The sequence below is a fragment of the Pseudopodoces humilis genome, chromosome 28 (assembly GCF_049639895.1).
Source record: "Pseudopodoces humilis isolate 2021_Gansu_Grassland_sample_001 chromosome 28, ASM4963989v1, whole genome shotgun sequence".
Taxonomy (NCBI): Eukaryota; Metazoa; Chordata; class Aves; order Passeriformes; family Paridae; genus Pseudopodoces; species Pseudopodoces humilis.
In genome coordinates, this window is record NC_142227.1 from 1,440,965 (window position 1) to 1,462,216 (window position 21,252).

The 21,252-nt window shown below is 57.2% G+C and overlaps 2 protein-coding genes across 2 annotated transcripts; both read right to left on the reverse strand.

The window, feature by feature from the left end:
- Positions 1-18: 18 nt before the first annotated feature.
- On the reverse strand, positions 19-4,537 carry GDF1 (growth differentiation factor 1). The gene is made up of 2 exons (XM_005531693.2): positions 4,271-4,537; positions 19-3,339 (listed from the first exon to the last, which is right to left on the reverse strand). Exons 1-2 carry the CDS (start codon positions 4,530-4,532, stop codon positions 2,540-2,542), a joined length of 1,062 nt encoding a protein of 353 aa, XP_005531750.1. The 5' UTR covers positions 4,533-4,537; the 3' UTR covers positions 19-2,539.
- A 1,553-nt stretch (positions 4,538-6,090) lies between these two features.
- On the reverse strand, positions 6,091-19,980 carry CERS1 (ceramide synthase 1). Its single transcript, XM_088067863.1, has 7 exons — positions 19,746-19,980; positions 11,625-11,784; positions 9,903-10,083; positions 9,177-9,338; positions 7,184-7,331; positions 6,611-6,747; positions 6,091-6,229 (listed from the first exon to the last, which is right to left on the reverse strand). Exons 1-7 carry the CDS (start codon positions 19,965-19,967, stop codon positions 6,187-6,189), a joined length of 1,053 nt encoding a protein of 350 aa, XP_087923989.1. The 5' UTR covers positions 19,968-19,980; the 3' UTR covers positions 6,091-6,186.
- Positions 19,981-21,252: the final 1,272 nt, after the last annotated feature.

Sequence of the window (21,252 nt, forward strand, 5' to 3'; positions counted from 1 at the left end):
TGATTGTATAAACTTCAAGTTTATTACTTTTTGTTTTTTTAAACACAAGACTAGTACAAAAGTGGGGGGGTGTGTGCATAGCAGAGGGGGGGTGAGCAACTCAACTGGGAGAACTGGGAGAACTGGGAAGTGCCCCCCACCCTCTTCCAGCCCCAGGACTTGGGGGAAGTTTCCAGCCTGGGAGCTCCCCCTGCCCTGCAGGAAACACAGAAATGGCTTTTGGGGGCTCCCAGCTGGGTCTGGGGGGGTCCAGGCACCACCCCCAGCACAAACTCCTGTCCTGGGGGGCACAAAGCCAGGAATACTCGAAGGTTTTTCTTCCTCTGCCTGTCTAAAATCAGAATTAAATGGCTCCTGCTGGCTGGAGTTAAGCCCTTAAAACACTGAAATGTGGGGAACTGCTGGATTTGGGAATGGGAATCCAGCTAAAGCTGCTCCAGGCTCGGGTCTTCAGCTCCACGTTTTGGGTGTTAAAACGAAAATAAAAACAGTTAAACCCTCAGTGATTCCCCTGGGGGGAGGTGGGAAAACTTCATCAGACCTCAAAGACACAACAGCAACAGGGAAACAGCAAAAAAAAAAAAACCAAAAAAAACCCCAAAGCTGCACTACGGGTTCACAGTTCAAAAATAAAGAGAAAAAATTCAAGTCTAACTCGGATTCCTTTTCAGTTCCCCCAGAGTCCCAAAAGTGGCGGGGAAGCCTCGCTCAGGGCTCCAAACCTGGGCAAAACCCCGAGCCCTGGAGCTGGAAGTGGAAGAAAAGCGGTTGAGGATGGGAAATGTCCCAAATTCGGGTCCCTGCTGCCCCTGTGACCCCCCCAAGGGCCCCCGGGGCTTCCAGCCAGCGCCAAAAACAACAAATCAACCCAAAATTACCCAAAACAGCAGAAATGCGCAGAGCTCTGTGCTCTGCCCTCGCCTGAGGCTCGGCTGCCATCTGGCTCCTGCTCGGGGACACGCAGGGACACCCTGGGATCATGGATTTGCAAATGAGGTAAATTAATACTGATTAAATTAGCTGGGAGGGGAGGAGACGCCGCTGACCCCCCTGGATTCCCTCAGCCACATTCCCTGCGGGGTCCTGCCCTGAGCACGCCGCTCCCAGGGGATTGATTTGGGTAAAATCTCCATTTCTTTAGGAAAAACCTTGTTTTTTTCAGCAAAATCTCCAGCGCATTTGGTCACCCGCCACAAGCCCTGTCCCCAAACCACCCCCTCACCAAGCACACCCTAAAAACAGCTCAAGAGAGAGCGCCTGCCTGTCCCTGCAGCTGGATCACACCCCAGGGAACTCCCGGCCCCGTTTCACCCAGAAAAGTCATTTTTATGCCCTGAGAAATCTGCGGAGTTCAGCCAAAAACCCAAAAAAGCCCCGGGGGCGCCTGGCAGCAGCAAGGGGGGAAATGTGGGATTCACAGCCCGGTGCCAGCAACGCCCCTGTGGAGATGGGAACCGGCTCCAGGCGTGGTCATAACCCCATAATCCCATCCCGAGTGATCCTAAATCCTAAATCAACCCCAGCACCCCTCGTGGAGCCGGCCCCGCCCCGCTGCAGAGGGGAGCCCCCAAACGCCCTGAGGGCAGCGGGGAGTGCACACACCGGCGTTTATTCCGTCTGTCCGTCTGTCCATCCATCCGTCTGTCTGTACATCCGTCATCCATCCATCCATCCATCATCTGTCTGTCTGTCCATCATCCATCCATCCATGATCCATCTGTCCATCCATCCATCTGTCCATCATCTCTCTGTCTGTCCGTCCATCACCCACCCATGGATCCATCCATCATCCGTCATCCATCCATCATCCATCCATCATCCATCCATCATCCATCATCCAACCATCCATCCATCATCCATCCATCATCCATCATCCATCATCCATCCATCCATCCATCCATCATCCATCCATCATCCATCATCCATCATCCATCATCCATCCATCCATCCATCCATCATCCATCCATCATCCATTATCCATCCATCCATCCATCCATCATCCATCCATCATCCATTATCCATCCATCCATCATCCATCCATCATCCATCCATCCATCCATCATCCATCCATCATCCATCCATCATCCATCCATCATCCATCATCCATTATCCATCCATCCATCATCCATCCATCCATCCATCATCCATCATCCATTATCCATCCATCCATCATCCATCCATCATCCATCATCCATCATCCATCCATCCATCATCCATCATCCATCCATCATCCATCATCCATCCATCATCCATCATCCATCCATCATCCATCCATCCATCATCCATCCATCATCCATCATCCATCATCCATCATCCATCATCCATCCATCCATCATCCATCCATCCATCCATCATCCATCATCCATCATCCATCCATCCATCATCCATCATCCATCATCCATCATCCATCCATCCATCCATCCATCATCCATCATCCATCATCCATCATCCGTCTGTCTGTCTGTCCATCATCCATCCCCCATCCATGATCCATCCATGATCCACCACCCCCCGCTTTCCCCGTCCCCGCAGTCCCCCTCTACCTGCAGCCACACTCATCCACCACCATGTCCTCGTAGTGCCGCAGCACCACGTTGTCGCTGTTGTCGTAGTAGAGGATGGAGATGGGGGAGAGCCTGACGGGGACGCAGCAGGGCTGGGGGGTTCCCTGCGGGTCCAGCGAGTGCACCATGGTCTGCAGCACCGCGTGGTTGGTGCTGTTGAGCTCTGCCGCCAGCGGGAAGGGACAGTCCCCGCGGCAGTAGTTGGCCAGGTAGCCCTGGGGGGCGATGATCCAGTTCTCCCAGCCCACGTCGCTGAAGCTGATGTAGAGCCGGCGGGGCTTGCACAGGGGGCTGGGGGTCACCGGGGGGCTCGGGGGGCTCCTCCTCCTGCGGGGGCCCCGGCACTGCCGGCCCAGCGTCACCACCAGCAGCGAGGCAGCCTCCAAGGCGTCGCTGCCGGCGCAGAGGCTCCGCGGGCTCCCGCTGGCCCCGGAGCTCGCCGAGATCTCCAGCACCAAGGTCAAATTCCTGCCCGGCATCTTCCCGTCCTTCAGCGCCGCGCTCAGCTTGAAGAGGAGGGATTTGTGCAGCTGGACAAAGGAGCGCTCCACCAGCGGCCTCCGGCCGGGCTGGGGCTGCCCCCGGGGGGACGCCGGGTACAGCCGGAGCTCCAAAACCTGCCCCGGCCGGGGAGAGTGGTAGGAATTGTGCTGGAAGCGGAGCTCCAGCTGGGCCATGGTCAAGCGCTCGCCCTCCTCCAGCACGGAGAGGTTGAAGAACAGGAGCTTCCGCAGACACAGCCACCCCTGGGGCTGCTCCTCGGGGAGGAAACGGCCTGAGGAGGAGAAAGAGAAAAAGGGGTGGGGGTGGCTGAACGCTCAGGATGAGCGGGATCAGCTCCAGGGATGGTCTGGGGACCCTCGGGATGAGCAGGATCAGCTCCAAGGATGGGCTGAGGAATCCTCGGGCCGGGCAGAATCAGGGATGAGGATGTGGATCAGCTCCAGGGCTCCAACAGGAGCTCCAGCGAGAGGCAGCCGGGGCTGGCAGAGCTGGCGGAGGTGCCCGGGCTGCAGGAAGGGCTCCCAGCCCTGCAGGAAGCTCTGGAGGCACCCCCGGGCCCCGGGCTGCGGCTGCCGCCACTCCAGCATCTCCTCCGGGGCCTGGGGCATTGTTCTCCCCCTCCGCCTGCCCCAGGCTGTGAATTCCGGCTCTTTGGGATGGACGGGGGGAACAGCAGCGAATTTGGGGAGCTGCCTGGTTTAGGCAGCCCGAGGAAAACTGGAACCACGAGAGGAAAGAGCTCTGTGGCGCCCTGAGAGCTCAGGGACAGCGATCGAGCAGCCCCCAGGGAGCTGAGAACGGCTCGGAGCAGCCAGATGTGCCTCGGGGTCAGCCAGATGTGCCGCGGGGCCAGCCAGAGGCGTTGGGACAATGGGGGGGATTGGGGGGGACACAGCCGCGCATCCCAGCCCTGCCCCAGCTGGTGCTGATCCCATTCCTACACCCACATTCCCACTCACCTCCGGCCCCGCGGATCCCAAAGCCCGGGATCCAGCCTGGGCTCGGGGCTGGGATCAAACCAGCCCCTCGGGAGGGATCTGGGGGCTCCAGAACAGAGCCTGGCACAGCCGCCCCCCTCCCCACAACCAGCACCCGGGGGGAATTGGCACGGCCGGGATTTCTCCTGGCATCCAGCTCCGGGCAGGGAGGGAAGGAGCGGGGCCCAGCCCCGATGGGAAGCCCGGAACGCGGCGTGGCCGTACCTTGGTCAGCGAAGACACGCACGATGTTCCCGGGGACATTGAACTCCTCCACCCTGCAGGAATCCAGCTCTTGGTGCGGCCGGGGCAGCTCCTTCCTCCTCTGGAAGATCCTCCAGAGCACGGGCGGCACCGGCACCGGGCTTCTGGGGCTGGGCTTGGCGCTCAGACCCAGCGATTTTAACAAGGAACTTTCCTGCCAGCTCAGCCCGGTGGCCAGGACGGGGCTCAGGAGAGCCCAGGCGAGGCTCCGGAGCAGCCACATCGCCCCGGCACAAAGAGCAGCCCGGCCCGGGGGTGGCGATTCCCTGGTGGGAGCCTTTGATGGGCTCGGGGCTGGCTGAGCACCGCGGCATTCCCGGGATTGGGCAGAGGGTGGGATCCCTCCAGGCTCCCCGGCACCCTTTAACCCTTTCGGGAGCTTCTCCGTCTCTCCCGCATCTCCACAGCGTCCTCTCGGGGCTCCAGCGCAGTCCGTGGATGGATGAGGATGGAAAATCCAGCGCTGCTCCCAAAAGTCCTGCCCGGAGCCGGAGCCGGCTCTTCCTTCCCCAAAAATCCCCCTTTTTAAACTCAATCAGGCGCCCAACGCTTCTCTCTTAAAGCCGCCAACCTCCAGCACATCAAACCATCAAAGTCCTGCTTCACACAGCCCCGAAAATTCCATCGGCCCCAAAAACCGTCGGTCACAAAAACCCCCGGTCCCAAAACCTCCGGTCCCCGGCCCGCCAGTCCCTTCCAGGCCATCACAGCAGAGCTGCCACCACCAACCGATGTCACCGATGTCACAACCCCGACAGCAGCTCAATGCCAGACCTGGAAAATTCAATTTATCCTCCCCAGGTCACCCCAGCTCCGCTCCGGCCCATCCCGGGGTCTCAGTTCCCTTCCTGCCCTGCAAATCCCACTGAAAACCGAGGAATTCCAGCCCTGGGATGTTCCCCTGACACCCTGAAGGTCACGGAGAGGGACAAGGGACAAGGGACAAGCTCGGGGATGCCCCGCTGGGGTCTGTCCCTGCCTCAGACACAGCAAGTCTGGAGGGGAATCGCCGTGACAGAACAAACATGGAAAAATCCCGCAAATTCCCATCTCCCACACCTGGAATTAACGCCCGGGATCCCCCTCCCTCCTCTGGCTGCTCGGGGAGGGAGCGGTGGGTCCCTGGGAGGGGACAGCGAGGGGACAGCGAGGGGACAGAGAGGGGACCCAAACCCTGCCCAGGACAGGGAGCTTGGGAAGCTGCAGGGCTGGAGCTGCCTGGAAATCCAAGCCGAGGAGCAGGAATTCCCTGTTTTTCCTGGAAATCCAAGCCGAGGAGCAGGAATTCCCTGTTTTTCCTGGAAACCCAAGCCGGGGAGCAGAATTCTCTGTTCTTCCTTCAGCAAGGGGCCGGTCCTGGGAGGAACCCCCCAGCAGGGACCTGCAGGATCCTTTCTGAGCCCCGCCAGGACCTGCACGGGGCTTTTCCAAGCCAGTGGAACCTCCTGGGCCTCCTCCAGGGGCTGGGCTGGAGCTCCCGGGGTGGATTTCCAGGCGGAGCTGCCCGTGGGAGCTGCGGGTGACAGCGACACCTCCGAGGGTCACCCGTGCGGCCCCTGGGTGGCAGCGGGAGCAGGACAGGACCTTCCCCCGCCGGGATTGGGGCTGGAGCCGGCAGGAGCGGCTGGGAAGGGGCAGAGGGAGGCTCCGGGGGGGAATCACAGCGGGGCTGAGAACGTGGAGCAACACCGGGGGACACAAAGCCAGCCCCGAATCCCACCCGGGCCAGCAAAGCCGAAGTGGCCCCCGGGGAGCCCCCAGGGGACAGCCCAGCCCCGAGGGGTCCTGGCAGGGCTGGCAGGGGGGCAGGGGGGTGAAGTTCTCCTTTGCAGGGTCCCAGGGCAGGGTCCTGGCAGTGACCACCGGCCACGCCGCCCTCACAACCTCTTGTCCTTCACGAGGCCGTTCTTGAGGTGCAGCCTGGGGAGAGCAGAGCCCGTGGTCAGCCCGGCTTGGTCACCCCGACATTCCCAGCCTCACCTCCCCACCAGGATCCCACCGGGAAAAGCTCCAGGGTGAGCTCAGAGCCCCCGAGGGGCTCCAGGAGAGCCGGAGAGGGGCTGGGGACAAGGGATGGAGGAACAGGACACAGGGAATGGCTCCAGTGCCGGAGGGCAGGGCCCGATGGGGAATCGGGAATCGGGAATTCCCTGGCTGGGAGGGTGGGGAAAGGCTGCGATGGAATTCCCAGAGCGGCCGTGGCCGCCCCTGGACCCCTGGGATGGTGGGAAGGGTCCCAGGGGTGGAACTTTAGGGATTTCCAAGCGGGACAAGTTTGGAATTCCACTCGTGTCCACGTACCCTTCCTTCAGAGCCTGGGGCAGCGGGATCCCAGCCTCCTTCCCGGCTTTCCTGCTCTCCTCCACGTCGTACTCGCGGACATCGTTCACCTCCTGCATCTGCCCCAGCAGCACCTTGGCCACGAAGAGCACGATGTACTGCGGGACAGGCCAGCACAGACCCTCAGCCTGGGGGGAACCTCCTCCTGCTGCCCCCACCCCACTTCGGGCAGGGCAGCTCCCCCCGGGATGGGCGCAGGGATGGGGTTCGGCACTTGGAGCAGAATTCCAGCCCCCGGGATGATGGGATCGGAGCTGCCCGTGGGATCCATCCTCTCCACCCCTCCCCAGAGGGAACATTCCCGGAACGTTCACACCTCTCCCAGATTCCAGCTGCTGTTATCGCTCCCTCCCCGCGCATCCCCGGGGTGTCAGACACTCGGAATTCCAAAGGGAGCCCTTCCCTCCTCCCCCGAACGCCCCAAAACCTCCTGGTCCCTGCGATCCCGGGGACCCCAAGGACAGGGGACATTTTCCAGCCCCGGTTTGGGCAGGGCAGCTCCCCGAGGGGGGTCCCGAGCCCGGGATCACCCACCAGGAACCAGTAGATGTTCATCAGGGTGAGCACGAGCAGTAGCGCGTTGAAGAAGAAGTAGAAGGGGATGTTGGGGACGGACTGGAGGCTGGAGTGGCAGGTGGCATAAAGAACCTTGAGAGGGAACCAGTAGAGACGGAACCAGAACCTGCAGGGACAGCAACAGAGGGGGTTCGGTGGGGACAGAGCCAGCACAGCCTCATCCCTGATCCCGAGAAAGGGAAGGACAGAGCCAGAGCCAGCACAGCTGATCCCTGATCCCGGGAAAGGGAAGGACAGAGCCAGCACAGCTCATCCCTGATCCCGGGAAAGGGAAGGACAGAGCCAGAGCCAGCACAGCTCATCCCTGATCCCCAATCCCTGCTCCCAGAAAAGCACAGGACAATGGGACACCCCCAAGCTTTGGTGCAGAGGCAGAGCGGGGTGGGAAAACCTTTGGGAGTTTTTCCCAGTCCTGTGCACCCCGAATTTCTCACCAAAAACCTTCTCCCAAACTGAGGCTCATCCATCATCCATCCATCCATCCATCATCCATCCATCCATCCATCCATCCATCCATCCATCCATCCATCCATCATCCATCCATCATCCATCCATCCATCCATCATCCATCATCCATCATCCATCCATCCATCATCCATCCATCATCCATCATCCATCATCCATCCATCCATCCATCCATCATCCATCCATCCATCCATCATCCATCCATCATCTATCCATCATCCATCATCCATCCATCCATCCATCATCCATCCATCATCCATCATCCATCCCTTCACCTCTTTCTTTTCCTCCTGCCTCACCCCAGGAGGAGCTGGAATCTGGAAATTCAGAAAGAATTCTGAGGAAAAATCTGTAAGTTTCCCTTTTCCTGCCTGGAAAAGCTCTCCTGGCTCCCAGAGCTGGGAAAGCTCCTCCCGCTGCTCCTGCCCGGGGTCATTTGTCAGGATTTCACATTTCTGGTGACAGAGCCGGGCACTACAGAGGGATTCCGAGCCCAGCATGGGGCCAAGCCTCAAAGGGCTCCTTCCCGGCAGGAAAACCCCCGGGAGATGGTGGGGGGACAAAAACCGGGATCAGGGGGATCCAGGAGGGGGGGATCAAGGAGGGTCAGGAGTGGGATCAGGGACAGAAATCAGGGGTCAGGAATGGGATGAGGGACACAAATCAGGGATCAGGAGAGGGATCAGGGACACGAATCCCGCAGGGAGGAGGGTTGGGAGTGGGATCAGGCGGACAAATGCACCAAGGAGGGTCAGGAGTGGGATCAGGGACACAAATCAGGGATCAGGAATGGGAGCAGGGACACAAACCCAGCAGGGAGGGTCGGGATTGGGATCAGGGAGCCAAAGCCAGGGGGATGGGATCCAGGAGAAAAATCCAGCAGGGAAGGTGACAGTGGAACCAGGGACACAAATCCAGCGGGGACGAGGGTCGGGGTTGGGATCAGGGACAAAAATCCTGCAGGGAGAAGGGTGGGGAGTGGGATCAGGGAGCTGAACCCAGCAGGAAGGGTCAGGATTGGGATCAGAGACACAAACCCAGCAGGGAGGAGGGTCAGGAAGGGACCAGGGACTCAAATCCGTCAGGGAAGAAGGTCGGGATTGGGGTGAGGGACACAAACTCAGCAGGGATCGGGATCAGAGACACAAACCCAGCAGGGAGGAGGGTCAGGAAGGCACTAGGGACTCAAATCCGTAAGGGAATAAGGTCAGGATATGGGTTGAGGGACACAGACCCAGCAGGAAAGGCTGGGATTAGGATTGGGGTTGGATTGGGGTTGGATTGGGATTGGATTGGGATTGGGGTTGGATTGGGATTGGGGTTGGATTGGGATTGGGATTGGGGTTGGATTGGGATTGGGGTTGGATTGGGGTTGGATTGGGATTGGATTGGGATTGGGGTTGGATTGGGATTGGGATTGGATTGGGATTGGGATTGGGGTTGGATTGGGATTGGGGTTGGATTGGGATGAGTGACAGGCACGCACCAGCTGACGCTGAAGGTCAGGCAGCCGATGTTGGAGATGACATCGTTGAGGCGGTGGTAGACCCCACCACGGTGCTTGAAGTACACGTTGAGCTTGGTGAACTCCAGCTGAACGTCACTGACGTCATGCAGGAACAGCACCAGGATACCCACGTTGTGGTACCTGCGGGGAAAAACGGGGGGAAAACGGGAAAAAATGGGAAAAAACGGGAAAAAATGGGAGGGAGAATGGGAAAAATGGGGGGGAAAAAAGGGGACGGGAGAAAGGGTTGTGGAAAAGGGTGGAGGAAAAAAGGGTGAGGGGGATTCCCATTGGATCCCTGTTGGATCCCCACTGGATCCCTGTGAGAACCTCAAAGGATTCCTGTTGGATCCCTGTGAGATCCCCATTGGATCCCTGTTGGATCCCTGTGAGATCCTGTTGGATCCCCATTGGATCCCCATTGGATTCCCTGTTGTATCCCCGTTAGATCCTGTTGGATCCCCATTAGATCCTGTTGGATCCCTGTTGTATCCCCATTGTATCCCCATTGTATCCCCGTTGTATCCCTGTTGGATCCCGTTGGATTCCCATTGTATCCCCACTGTATCCCCGTTGTATCCCCGTTGTATCCCCGTTAGATCCCGTTAGATCCCGCTGGATCCTGCTGGATTCCCGTTGGATCCCCGTTAGATCCCGCTGGATTCCCGTTGGATCCCGCTGGATCCCGTTGGGCTCAGGACGCACCTGAAGGCGTAGGAGGAGGCGATGAGCAGCAGGGTGACGACGTGGTGCAGCAGCATCACCAGCGAGTCCTTGCGCCAGGTGTCCATGTAGGCGGTGGCGTAGAGCGAGTGGCCGTAGAAGCTGCTCTGCAGCAGGTACGCCAGCGCGATGTCCCCGGGCACCGCCATGCCCCGGTGCCACCCTGCGGGGACAGAACGGGAGCCACCCGAGAGGGGACAGGGTCACAGAGCCACCGCGATGTCCCCGGTGCCACCCGAGAGGGGACAGGGTCACAGAGCCACCGCGATGTCCCCGGTGCCACCCGAGAGGGGACAGGGTCACAGAGCCACCTCCATGCCCCGGTGCCACCCGAGAGGGGATGGGGTCACAGAGCCACCGCCATGCCCCGGTGCCACCCTGCGGGGACAGAACGGGAGCCACCCGAGAGGGGACAGGGTCACAGAGCCACCTCCATGCCCCGGTGCCACCCGAGAGGGGACGGGGTCACAGAGCCACCGCCGTGCCCCGGTGCCACCCTGTGGGGACACCCAGGGGCTCCCGTTAAACGACACCAGCGCAGAGGGCTCGGGGTCACAGCGGGGTTTAGAGACATTCCTTCAGTTCTTTTTATTGATCTGTATCTTTATATATTTATATGTTTATTTATGTATTTCTATTTTTATTTTTATTATATTTATGTGTTTATTTCTATATTTCTATTTCTATTTTTATTATATTCATATGTTTATTTCTGTATTTCTATTTTTGTTTTTATTATATTCATATGTTTATTTCTGTATTTCTATTTTTGTTTTTATTATATTCATATGTTTATTTTTATATTTCTATGTTTATTTTTATTATATTTATGTGTTTATATTTATATATTTATAATATATAAAAGGTATTGTGAATATATTATATGACATTATATATTATATATATTATATATATATTCTAATTATAATATAATTAGAGTATATGAATATAATATTTATAATATATTATATATATAATATATAGTATATGATATATAGTATATAGTATATCATATATCATACATCATATATCATATATCATATATACATAGTATATAATACATAATATATACCATATATCATATATAATACATTATATCGTATAAATTATATAATGTATACAATATATATAATATATAATATCTATAATATATTTTATATATATATAATATAATGTAATATATAATATATATAATATATTATATACCAAAAAGCTAATATCCAATATAATCTATATTTGATATTTAATATATATAATATCTAATATATCATACACATCTAATATCTAATATCTAATATCTAATATCTAATATCTAATATCTAATATCTATCTAATATATTATATATTATATCTAATATATTATATCTAATATATTATATCTAATATATTATATATTATATATTATAATTATATATTATATAAAATATAAAATATAAAATATATAATATAAAATATAATATCCAAAATACAGTATATAATATATTATATATACTATACCTAACAGATACATAAATATATCTAATATAAATATATCATCTAATATAAATATCTCACAATTATAATAAAACATTTAATACACAATAACGATAATAATTCTATAAATATATATAACATAAAATCACCTATAAAATGCTATAAAATCATAATCTAAAATATATCTTTTTTATTCTCTCAGATGAATTTTTTCTCTGCAGTTTTCCTCACCGTAGAAGACGGAGGGGGGGTCGTGGAAGAAGGGATAATCGGTGCAGAACAGCAGGTAAGCGCCGTAGGACCAGGACAAGGAGTAGAAAATCAACTTCCAGGCACTCTCGGGCATCTTGGCCGCGTCTTTGGGCTGCAGCTTGCACCACTCCCCGAAAGGCTGCGGGAAAATTGGGAATTTCACCCCGGAGAACCCCCAGAGCTCAGGATTCCCGATTTTCCAGTGGGAATGAGGTCGGGGAAGGGGGAATCGGGAGGCTGGGGCGATTGGAAGTGAGGAGAAGTTGGGATTCAAGATGAATTCCCGGTGGGATTCCCATTTTTCCAGTGGGAATGAGGCCGGGGAAGTGGGAATCGGGAGGCTGGGGTGATTGGAAGTGAGGAGAAGTTGGGATTGGAATTGAATTCCTGCTGGGAGCAGAGCTCAGAGGTGCCTCCCCCACCCTGCTCGCGGCGTGGAGCCAAGAACTCATCAAATAAATTCTATAGAAAATCAAATAAAACCGGGAAAAGGCCGGAGGAGAAGCTGGAATAACATTATCCAGGGTGGAGGGAGCCGCCAGATCCCGGGAAAAAGCCTCTGGATGGGCAGGGAAAGGCTTGGCAGAGCCCTGGGCACGCTGGCACTGCCACCAGGTGCCACCAGCTCCCCACATTCCCAGCCCAAATCCCACTGGGAATTCCACGCCTCCCCCCGTGGTGCTTGGGAGCCCAAACCTCCCCAAATCTGCCCAAAATCAGGGCAGGGGGGACGGGCAGCTCTGCCTGGGCTTAATCCCAACAAAATTCCTCATCCCGGCTCCCGAGGAGCCCCCAGCCCTGGCAGGGACAAGCTGGGAATCACGGGAAAACATGGAGCAGCCTCGGGCTTTTGGGAATAAAAGGATCCAGCAAAGCACAGCCTCATTTTTTGGGGGGAATAAACTGACCCAGCACAGCATAACCTAATTTTTTTGGGAATAAAGGGGATCCAGCAAGGCTCAACCTCATTTTTTTGGGAATAAACTGACCCAGCAAGGCCCAGCTCCAGGTTCTTTGGGAATAAAGGGATCCAGCATAACACAGCCTTGTTTTTTTGGGAATAAACTGACCCAACAAGGCCCCGCCTCATTTTTTTGGGAATAAACTGACCCAGCGAGGCCCAGCCCTGGGTTTTTTGGGAATAAAGGGAGCAGGGAGTGCTGCCCTTCCCCGTGTGCTCCCAGGGGCTCCAGCAGGGAGCTTTTCCTGCCCCTCGGCGGCAGCTGAGCAATTCCAGACCCCATCCCTGATCCCCATCAGCGCCAGGACCCCTCCGGAGCCCCGGGATGTGTCCCCAAGGCAGGGGAGGGCACAGGGAAAGGTTTGGGGGAGCCAAAGCGCCGATAATTCCCAAATCCCTCCCCTCAGAACCTCCCCGGCAGCTCCAGGCGAGCTGGAGGTGAAAACAAAACTCCCGGGAGGTAACTGGACCCTGCCTGCCCCGGGTCAGCATTTTCGGATCCTAAATTAAGGCCCCAGCTGTCCCCTCGCCGTGGCTGCCCCGGAGTTTGGCCCCTCTGGCCCCTTTTCCAGGGGCTCCAATCCCAAAAGCTCTGGATTTCCCAGCCCTGGCACGTCCCACGCCGGGAGCCGCTGCCAAGGCCTGGAAAAGGCAGGAAAAAGAGGAGGAAGCTCGGAGGGGGAGCGGATAATGGGGAGACAGAAAGTTCTGGGCAAGGAGAGCGTCAATGGCAGGGACACGGGGACAGCTCAGGGGGGTCCTCAAACCCCTGCTCACCCCACGAGGGTTTGGGGTGGGAGAGACCGCAGGGATCATCCAGCTCCAAATCCCATCCCAGGGTGGATTTGGGATGCTTAAACCCCCGCTCACCCCACGAGGGTTTGGGGTGGGAGAAACCACAGGGATCTGTGGGGTCCCTTCCCCCATCCCAGGGTGGATTTGGGATCTGAGCTCAGCCTCAAACCCCACAAGGGTTTGGGGTGAGAGGGACCACGGGGATCATCCAGCTCCAAGTCCTTCCCCTATCCCAGGGTGGATCATCCAGCTCCAAATCCCATCCCGGGGTGGGAGCTGGCTCTGGAGCAGGCCCAGGAAGGAGGGAGGGAGCCGGCAGTGCCCGGGGGGACACGGGGGGACACGATGGGGACACGGGGGGGACACACAGGACACACAGGGGACACACGGGGGTGTCCCTGGAGCTGCCCACAGGAGCCAGCTCTGCCCGTGGGGTGGGGAGGGCGGTGGGGGATGTCCTCCCATCACCCGGCTGCCGTTGCCATGGTGACGGCGCAGAGATGCTGTTGCCACGGGAGACGGAGCTGCGGCGGGAGCCGGGATCTGGCTCGGGCTGGAAGAGCCCAGGGCTCCTGGCCAGTGATGTCACGGGGCTCTGCTGAAAGGGCAGCCTCCCCCTCCTCTTCCTCCTCCTCCTCCTCCTCCTCCTCCCCCTCACGGGCTCCTCGTGACGCGCCGGGAGCGGCGGTGGGGCCGGGGCAGGAGCCGCAGAATTCCCGGCAGGATCGGAGGAAGGAGCTGGGGCTGCCCGCAGCGGCACCGAACAGCCGCGGCCGGCAGAGAACGGGGCTCAGCTCTCTCAAATCCACAGCCAGAGATCCCCAAATCCACAGCCGGGGATCCCCAAATCCACAGCCAGAGATCCCCAAATCCACAGCCGGGGATCCCCAAATCCACAGCCAGAGATCCCCAAATCCACAGCCGGGGATCCCCAAATCCACAGCCAGGGATCTCCAAATCCGCTCCCAGCTCCAGGGATCCCTAAATCCACAGCCGGGGATCCCCAAATCCACAGCCAGGGATCTCCAAATCCTCTCCCAGCTCCAGGGATCCCTAAATCCACAGCCAGAGATCCCCAAATCCACAGCCAGGGATCTCCAAATCCACAGCCAGAGATCCCCAAATCCACAGCCGGGGATCCTCAAATCCACACCCAGCTCCAGGTATCCCCAAATCCACAGCCAGAGATCCCCAAATCCACAGCCCGGATCCTCAAATCCACACCCAGCTCCAGGTATCCCTAAATCCACAGCCAGAGGTCTCTAAATCCACCCCCAGGCCCCGGGATCCCTGAATCCAGCCCGGATCCAGCCCCGGGAGCTCGGGAGCAGCCGGAGCAGCGGGGAGGGGGTTCTGGCTCCGCTTTGTCCCCCGCGGGCACAGCGCGTTCCCGAGGGACACAAAGGAGCGGCTGGCACGGAGCGTCCCCGGGAGCTGGCAGCGGGCAGCGGGGGACGAGCGGGGACAGCCCCGGCCCCAGCCCGGCCTCACCCGCACGGGGTCCGGACCCTGCCCGGGGCGTGCCAGGGCTGGGGGAGAGGGGGCGAGGGGCTGTGTCCCCTCCCGTGTCCCCTGTGTCCCCTCTGTCCCCTGTGTCCCCTCCCGTGTCCCCTCCCGTGTCCCCTCTGTCCACTGTCCTCTGTCCCCTGTGTCCCCTCCCGTGTCCCCTCTGTCCCCTCTGTCCCCTGTGTCCCCTCCCGTGTCCCCTCCCGTGTCCCCTCTGTCCACTGTCCTCTGGCCCCTGTGTCCCCTGTCCCCTGAGTCCCCTGTGTCCCCCATCCCCTCTGTCCCCTGTGTCCCCTGTCCCCTCTGTCCCCTGTCCCCCATCCCCTCTGTCCCCTGTGTCCCCTCTCCCCTCTGTCCACTGTCCCCCGTGTCCTCTGTGTCCCCTCTGTCCCCTCTGTCCCCAGTGTCCCCAGGCCGGTCACCGCTCCCACCCCGGGGCCCCCAAACAATCCCAAACAAGTATTAGTATTAGTATTAGTATTAGTATTAGTATTAGTATTAGTATTAGTATTAGTATTAGTATTAGTATTAGTATTAGTGTTAGTGTTAGTGTTAGTGTTAGTGTTAGTGTTAGTGTTAGTGTTGGTATTAGTGTTAGTATTATTGGTATTGGTATTATTAGTATTATTAGTATTAGTATTATTTGTATTATTAGTACTAGTATGAGTATCAGTATCCATATCAGTATCCGTATCAGTATTAGTATCAGTATGAGTATCAGTGTTAGTATCAGTATTAGTATTTATTTATTATTGTTATATATAATAATATATATTATTTTTACTGATAACACAAATAATACTAATACTAATAACACCAATAATACCAACAACACTAATACCACTAATACCACTACTAACAATACTAACAACGCTACCACTAATACCACTAATAATAACAATAAAAACAATATTTTCTCTTTTTTTTTCCCCTTTTTTTCCCTCTCCCCGCGCTGGATTCGCGTCCCTGGAGGGGAGAGGAGCGGCGGGAGAGGCCGTGGGGACGGTGCTGACCCAGCGGAGCAGCCCCCGCCGCTCCCAGGGAATAAAGAACCTTTTGTTGCTCCTTTTCTCCCCTCCGCAGCTGCCAGGGTTTGTGTTCCCAGCAGGAAAAGGCGGATCCTGCCCCAGCTCGGCGTCCTCTGCTCCCACACCGAGCTGGGGGTCCCTCCTGAGCCCCCCCGAGTCACCCCCGGAGCCGGGGAGTGGGAAATGAAACCCTGGAAACGCTGCGGGGTGGGGGGAGATCTGCCCCAAGCTCTGAAATGTCATCGGGAATCCTCAATTTCCATCTCGCACATCCTCCCCGGGGCTGCTCCGCTCCTCCAGCCCTGCTTCCCTGAGCGCATTTTCCAGCCTTTTTCCCTGCAGAGGATTCCGGGATGTCCGGACACCTGCGGGATCAGCACCTGGCCGCCGTCCGGGCCAAAAATGCAGAATTTTGTCCTCTGCAGAACCGAGTTTTGGGGACAGCGGGGACACCTGGCCACCCCCAAATCCAACTTCTCCAGCCAGAGGATTTTCCCTCACTTCCAGCTCACTTTTGAGGGGTCACAGCAATTCCAGGTGTGCCCCAATCCAGGTGTGCTCCTGGATTTACCTGCCCGAGGGGATGGAGAGACCTCCAGGAGCTTCTCCCAAGCTTTTTTCCACTCCTTTTCCAGGCTCAGGTGCCCTCCAGGGTTTTTAATGAACACAGATGTGCTCAGGTTGCCGCTCTTTAATCCAAGTCCACACAGGGACGCGCCCAGGGCGGCACCACGGGGGCAAATCCAAGGATTCCAGCACTTCCCTGGAATTTGGGTTTAATTTCTGGAGCTCCTGCACCCCAAAATGAGCGGGACAAAGAGCAGGGGCTGGGATGAGGCCTGGGAAAGGACGGATAAATGGCTCAGGGATGTTCCTGCCCCAGCACAGCCGACTCGGAGGGTCTTTCCCGACCTTTTAATCCACATTTCCTGCCCTAACCGGGATCTTTCCCAGCCCTTGCTGTGCTTACACTGAGGATTCTGCGAAGAGGCAGCAAAAGGACAAAAATCTGCTCAGAGAAGGACGAGGAGAAAAGGAAGAGCGGATGGAAAATCCACTCTGATCCAACCCAAACCGTTCCCATCACCCGCAGCCCCTCTGCTGCAGCTCCAGCCTCCAGATGAGGACGGGTGCCCCAAAATCCTGAGCAGGGGAGAAGTTCCCGGGGTTAAAGAACTTTTCTTTCTCCCCTTGAACCATCCAGAGCCAGCCCTGCCCCTTCCAGATCTCCCAGAGACCCAAACCTGTCAGGTTTTCCAGAAAAAACCCAATTCCCATCATTTCCCAGAGCAATTCCAGCAAGGCAAAGCTTCCAATCTTTTTAAAAACGCATCCCTGGAGTGGGAGCGTCCCTCCCCGCGGCCGGGGGAAAGCTGAGCCCTGCTCAGCATCTCATCAGCATCAGCCACATGCAGATGGAGCCACAGGAACCCCTCAGCCCCCCTGGCCCTTCTGCAGTTACAGGAATGACCCATTTCCCTGGGAACGGCTCCTCGGAGCTGCCAGGACCTGGCAGGAGCTGCCAGGAGCTTCCCGGAGCTTCCCGGAGCTTCCCGGAGCTCGGGGTGGGCGCCCGGGGCTGAGCCCCTGCTCCGGGAGAGTCTCGCAGCGGCACCGAGGGAATCCAGCCCGGGCTGTTCCAGCCTGGATCCGGCACTGCCAGAGCCAGGTGGGGCAGGGGGTGAGGGGAAAATCCTGTCTGGAACAAAATTCCCAGGATTTTCTTCACCTACAACTCCTTCAACCCATCACAGCCAGACAGGGAATGAGGGAAATCCCATCTGGAACAAAACTCCCAGCATTTTCTTCACTTACAACCCCTCTGACCCATCACAGCCAGACAGGGAACGAAGGAAATTCACTCTGGAATGAATTCCCAGCAGATTCCTCACCCACAGCCCCTTCCACCATTCAAAGCCAGACAGGGAATGAGGGAAATCCCATCTGGAACAAAATTCCCAGAATTTCCTGCGGCACAGCCCCCTCAGCAGCCCCGGAGGGCTCAGGTTTTAGGGCAGGGATCCCAGGGATCTGCCCGATCCATGAGGATCCAGCTCAGCCCGGGAATGAGGCTCGGCCCAGCCTCCTCAAGGCCTGCTGGCGCAGGGAGGTGACAAAAAACTGTCCCCGCTGTGCCCTGAGCCCCAAATCCCCCAAATTCCGGCTGGTTCTGCCCTGAGCCTGCAGCGTCTGTGGAGGGATGGCAGCAGGGGGAGCGGAGGAGGAGGAGGAGGAGGAGGAAGGGAGGAAGGAAGGGAGGGAGGGAGCTCCTCCTGCCCGGGCACCTCCTGCTCGGCCTGTCCCCACCCGGGCGGTGACAGCAGCGGTGACAGCAGCGGGGGACAGCGGCCGGGGGACGCTCCGGGGGTTGCGGGGCCGGGCCCGCGCCATCGCTCCGAGCCACCGAGGGGTTTTGTCCTGGAAAGCGCAGGAACGTGTCCCCTGTGTGTCCCCTCTCCTGTCCCCTGTGTGTCCCCTCTCCTGTCCCCTGTGTGTCCCCTCTCCTGTCCCCTGTGTGTCCCCTCTCCTGTCCCCTGTGTCCCCTGTGTGTCCCCTGTGTGTCCCCTCTGTGTCCCCTGTGTGTCCCCTCCTGTGTCCCCTGTGTGTCCCTTCCTGTGTCCCCTCTGTGTCCCCTCTGTGTCCCCTGTGTGTCCCCTCTCTGTCCCCTCCTGTGTCCCCTCCTGTGTCCCCTCTGTGCCCCCTGTGTGTCCCCTCCTGTGTCCCCTCTGTGTCCCCCGGGCTGGGAACGAACGGGAAGAAACATTCCCTGACCTTGCAGGGATGCGGGGATGGGAACGGGAGCGGGGGGAGCTCTCCCGGTGCTCCGGGATGCTCCAAATCCTCCGGGATGCAGCCCCGGGAAAGGCACGGATCCACAGGAAAACCGGGAACAACCGCCAGGAAATAACCCTCAGCCTTGCGGGGATGGAAATGTGTGGGGGGAAAAAGGAACAGGGGGGTTCTCCCGGTGCTCCGGGATGTGCAAATCCTTCGGGATGCAGCCCCGGGAAAGGCACAAAAACCTGGGAATAACCGGGAAGAAACCACCCCTACCTTGAGGGGATGCGGGGATGGAAACGTGAGGGGGGAAAAGGAGCAGGGGGGCTCCGGGAATGCTCAAATCCCACAGGATGCAGCTCCCCCTGGAAAGGACATGGAACCACGGGAAAACCTGGGAATAACCGGGAAGGAAAAACCTCCGGCGTTGTGCGGGCAGGGATGGAAAGGTGGAGGAGGAAATGGAGCAATGGATGCTCTGATCCTACAGGATGCAGCCCCCGGGAAAAGGCACGGAACGACCTGGGAATAACCTGGGAATAACCTGGGAATAACCGGGAAGAAAAAGCCCTCAGCCTTGAAGGGATGCAGGGAATGGATCCAGGGGGAAATGGAGCCGGGAGGGAGGAGGGGGAGGATGCTCCATCCTCAGGGATGCAGCGCCGGAGGAACAACCCGGGAATAACCTGGAAGGAAAAACCGCTCAACCTTGCGGGGCTGCAGCGCCGGGAAGGCGGCGGGGGGGAGGGAGGGAGGGAGGGAGGGAGGGGGGGCTCTCCCGATCCCTCGGGATGTTCCACACCCGGGAATCCGGGAAAAGAAGCGGGGCGCATCCCTCACCCCATAAACCACGCCAGAACCGCTTCCCCCCCATCGCCAACCCCGCAGCCGGGGGCGGGCGCTGCTCTCGCCGCTTCCCTCTCGCATCCTTCCCGCATCCTTCCCGCATCCTTCCCGCATCCTTCCCGCATCCTTCCCGCATCCTTCCCGCATCCCGGCCCATCCCGGCGCATCCCGGAGCCCGGCACTGACCCGAAAGAGGCGGCGGGAGCAGGCGCGGCGCAGCGCGGTCCAGCCCAGCGCGCAGAGCCCGCACAGCAGCACCTCCGCCCAGCCCAGCTGCGCGTTCTCGGCCCAGGTGCGGAGCGCCAGCCCCCAGCCGCAGTCCCCGCAGCCCCGGGCGGCCGCGGCCAAGCTGCCGTAACCCCGGCGGAGCAGCTCGCCGTAACCGGGCATGGGCTCCGGAGGCGGCATCGCGGAGCTGCCACGGCCGAGGCCCCGCGCAGGCTCCGGCGGGGCGGGCACCGAGCTCCCCCCGCGCCGGTGCCGCGCTCGGAGCCGCCCCCCGGCACGGCCCGGCCCCCCTTGGGCCGGTCCCGGGGCTCCCGGAGGGGGGGAAGCGGCTCGGGAGGGGAAAGGAAAGCGGTGGGAGCGGCTCGGGAGAGGGGAACGGAGAGGAACGGAGCGGGGAGCTCGGTACCGGCGGGGATGGAACCGGGGGAAGCTCCAGGATCCCCCCCGGGGGAGCTTCGGGGAGGGGGTGGCGGCTGGGAGGTGCCCGAAGAGCCCTGGAACGGGTTTGAGACAGCGGAGATGAAGATTTGGGGGCTCGGGTGACGATTTGGGGGATTCCAGAGAGAATTTGGGGGCTCGGGTGACGATTTGGGGGATTCCAGAGAGAATCTGGGGGTCTCAGGTGCTAATTTGAGGTGTCAGGTGCCACTTTGGGGGTGTCAGGTGCCACTTTAGGGGATTCAAGAGAATTTTGGAGGATCTCAGGTGCCACTTCGGGGGATTCAGGACCGAATTTGGGGTCTCAGGTGCCAATTGAAGAGATTTAAGTGCAATTTTGGGGCTTTATGTGCCAATTTGGGGGTCTCAGGTGCCAATTTTGGGGTCTCAGGTGCCAATTTGGGGGATTCAAGAGCAAATTTGGAGGTTTAGGTACCAGTTTTGGGGTTTCAGGTGCCAGTTTGGGGTTTCAGGTGCCAATTGAGGGGATTCAAGTGTGAATTTGGGGGATTCAGGTGCCACTTCGGGGGATCCAAGAGCAAATTTTGGGGTTCAGGTGCCAATTTGGGGTCTCAGGTGCCAATTGAAGACATTCAAGTACAATTTTGGAGGTTTATGTGCCAATTTGGGGGTCTCAGGTGCCAATTTGGGGGTCTCAGGTGCCACTTTGGGGGATCCAGGACCGAATTTGGGGGATCCAGGACCGAATTTGGGGGTTCAGGTGCCAATCCAGGTATTTTTTCCCCCTCCCCAGCAGCTCCAGGTGTGTCCTGCATTTCCCCTCTGCCCAGTTTTGGGCACCTGATGCAGTTTAAAGGTCTGGAATAGGAAAATTCACTTTTCAGGGGGGTCTGGAATAATCAAAATTACCTTTTAAAATGGATCTGGAATAATAAAATTCCATTTTTCAGATGGGTCTGGAATAAAAACTTTTAAGATGGATTTGGAATAACAAAAATCAGTTTTAAGATGGGTCTGGAATAATCAAAATCAGTTTTAAGATGGGTCTGGAATAACAAAAATCAGT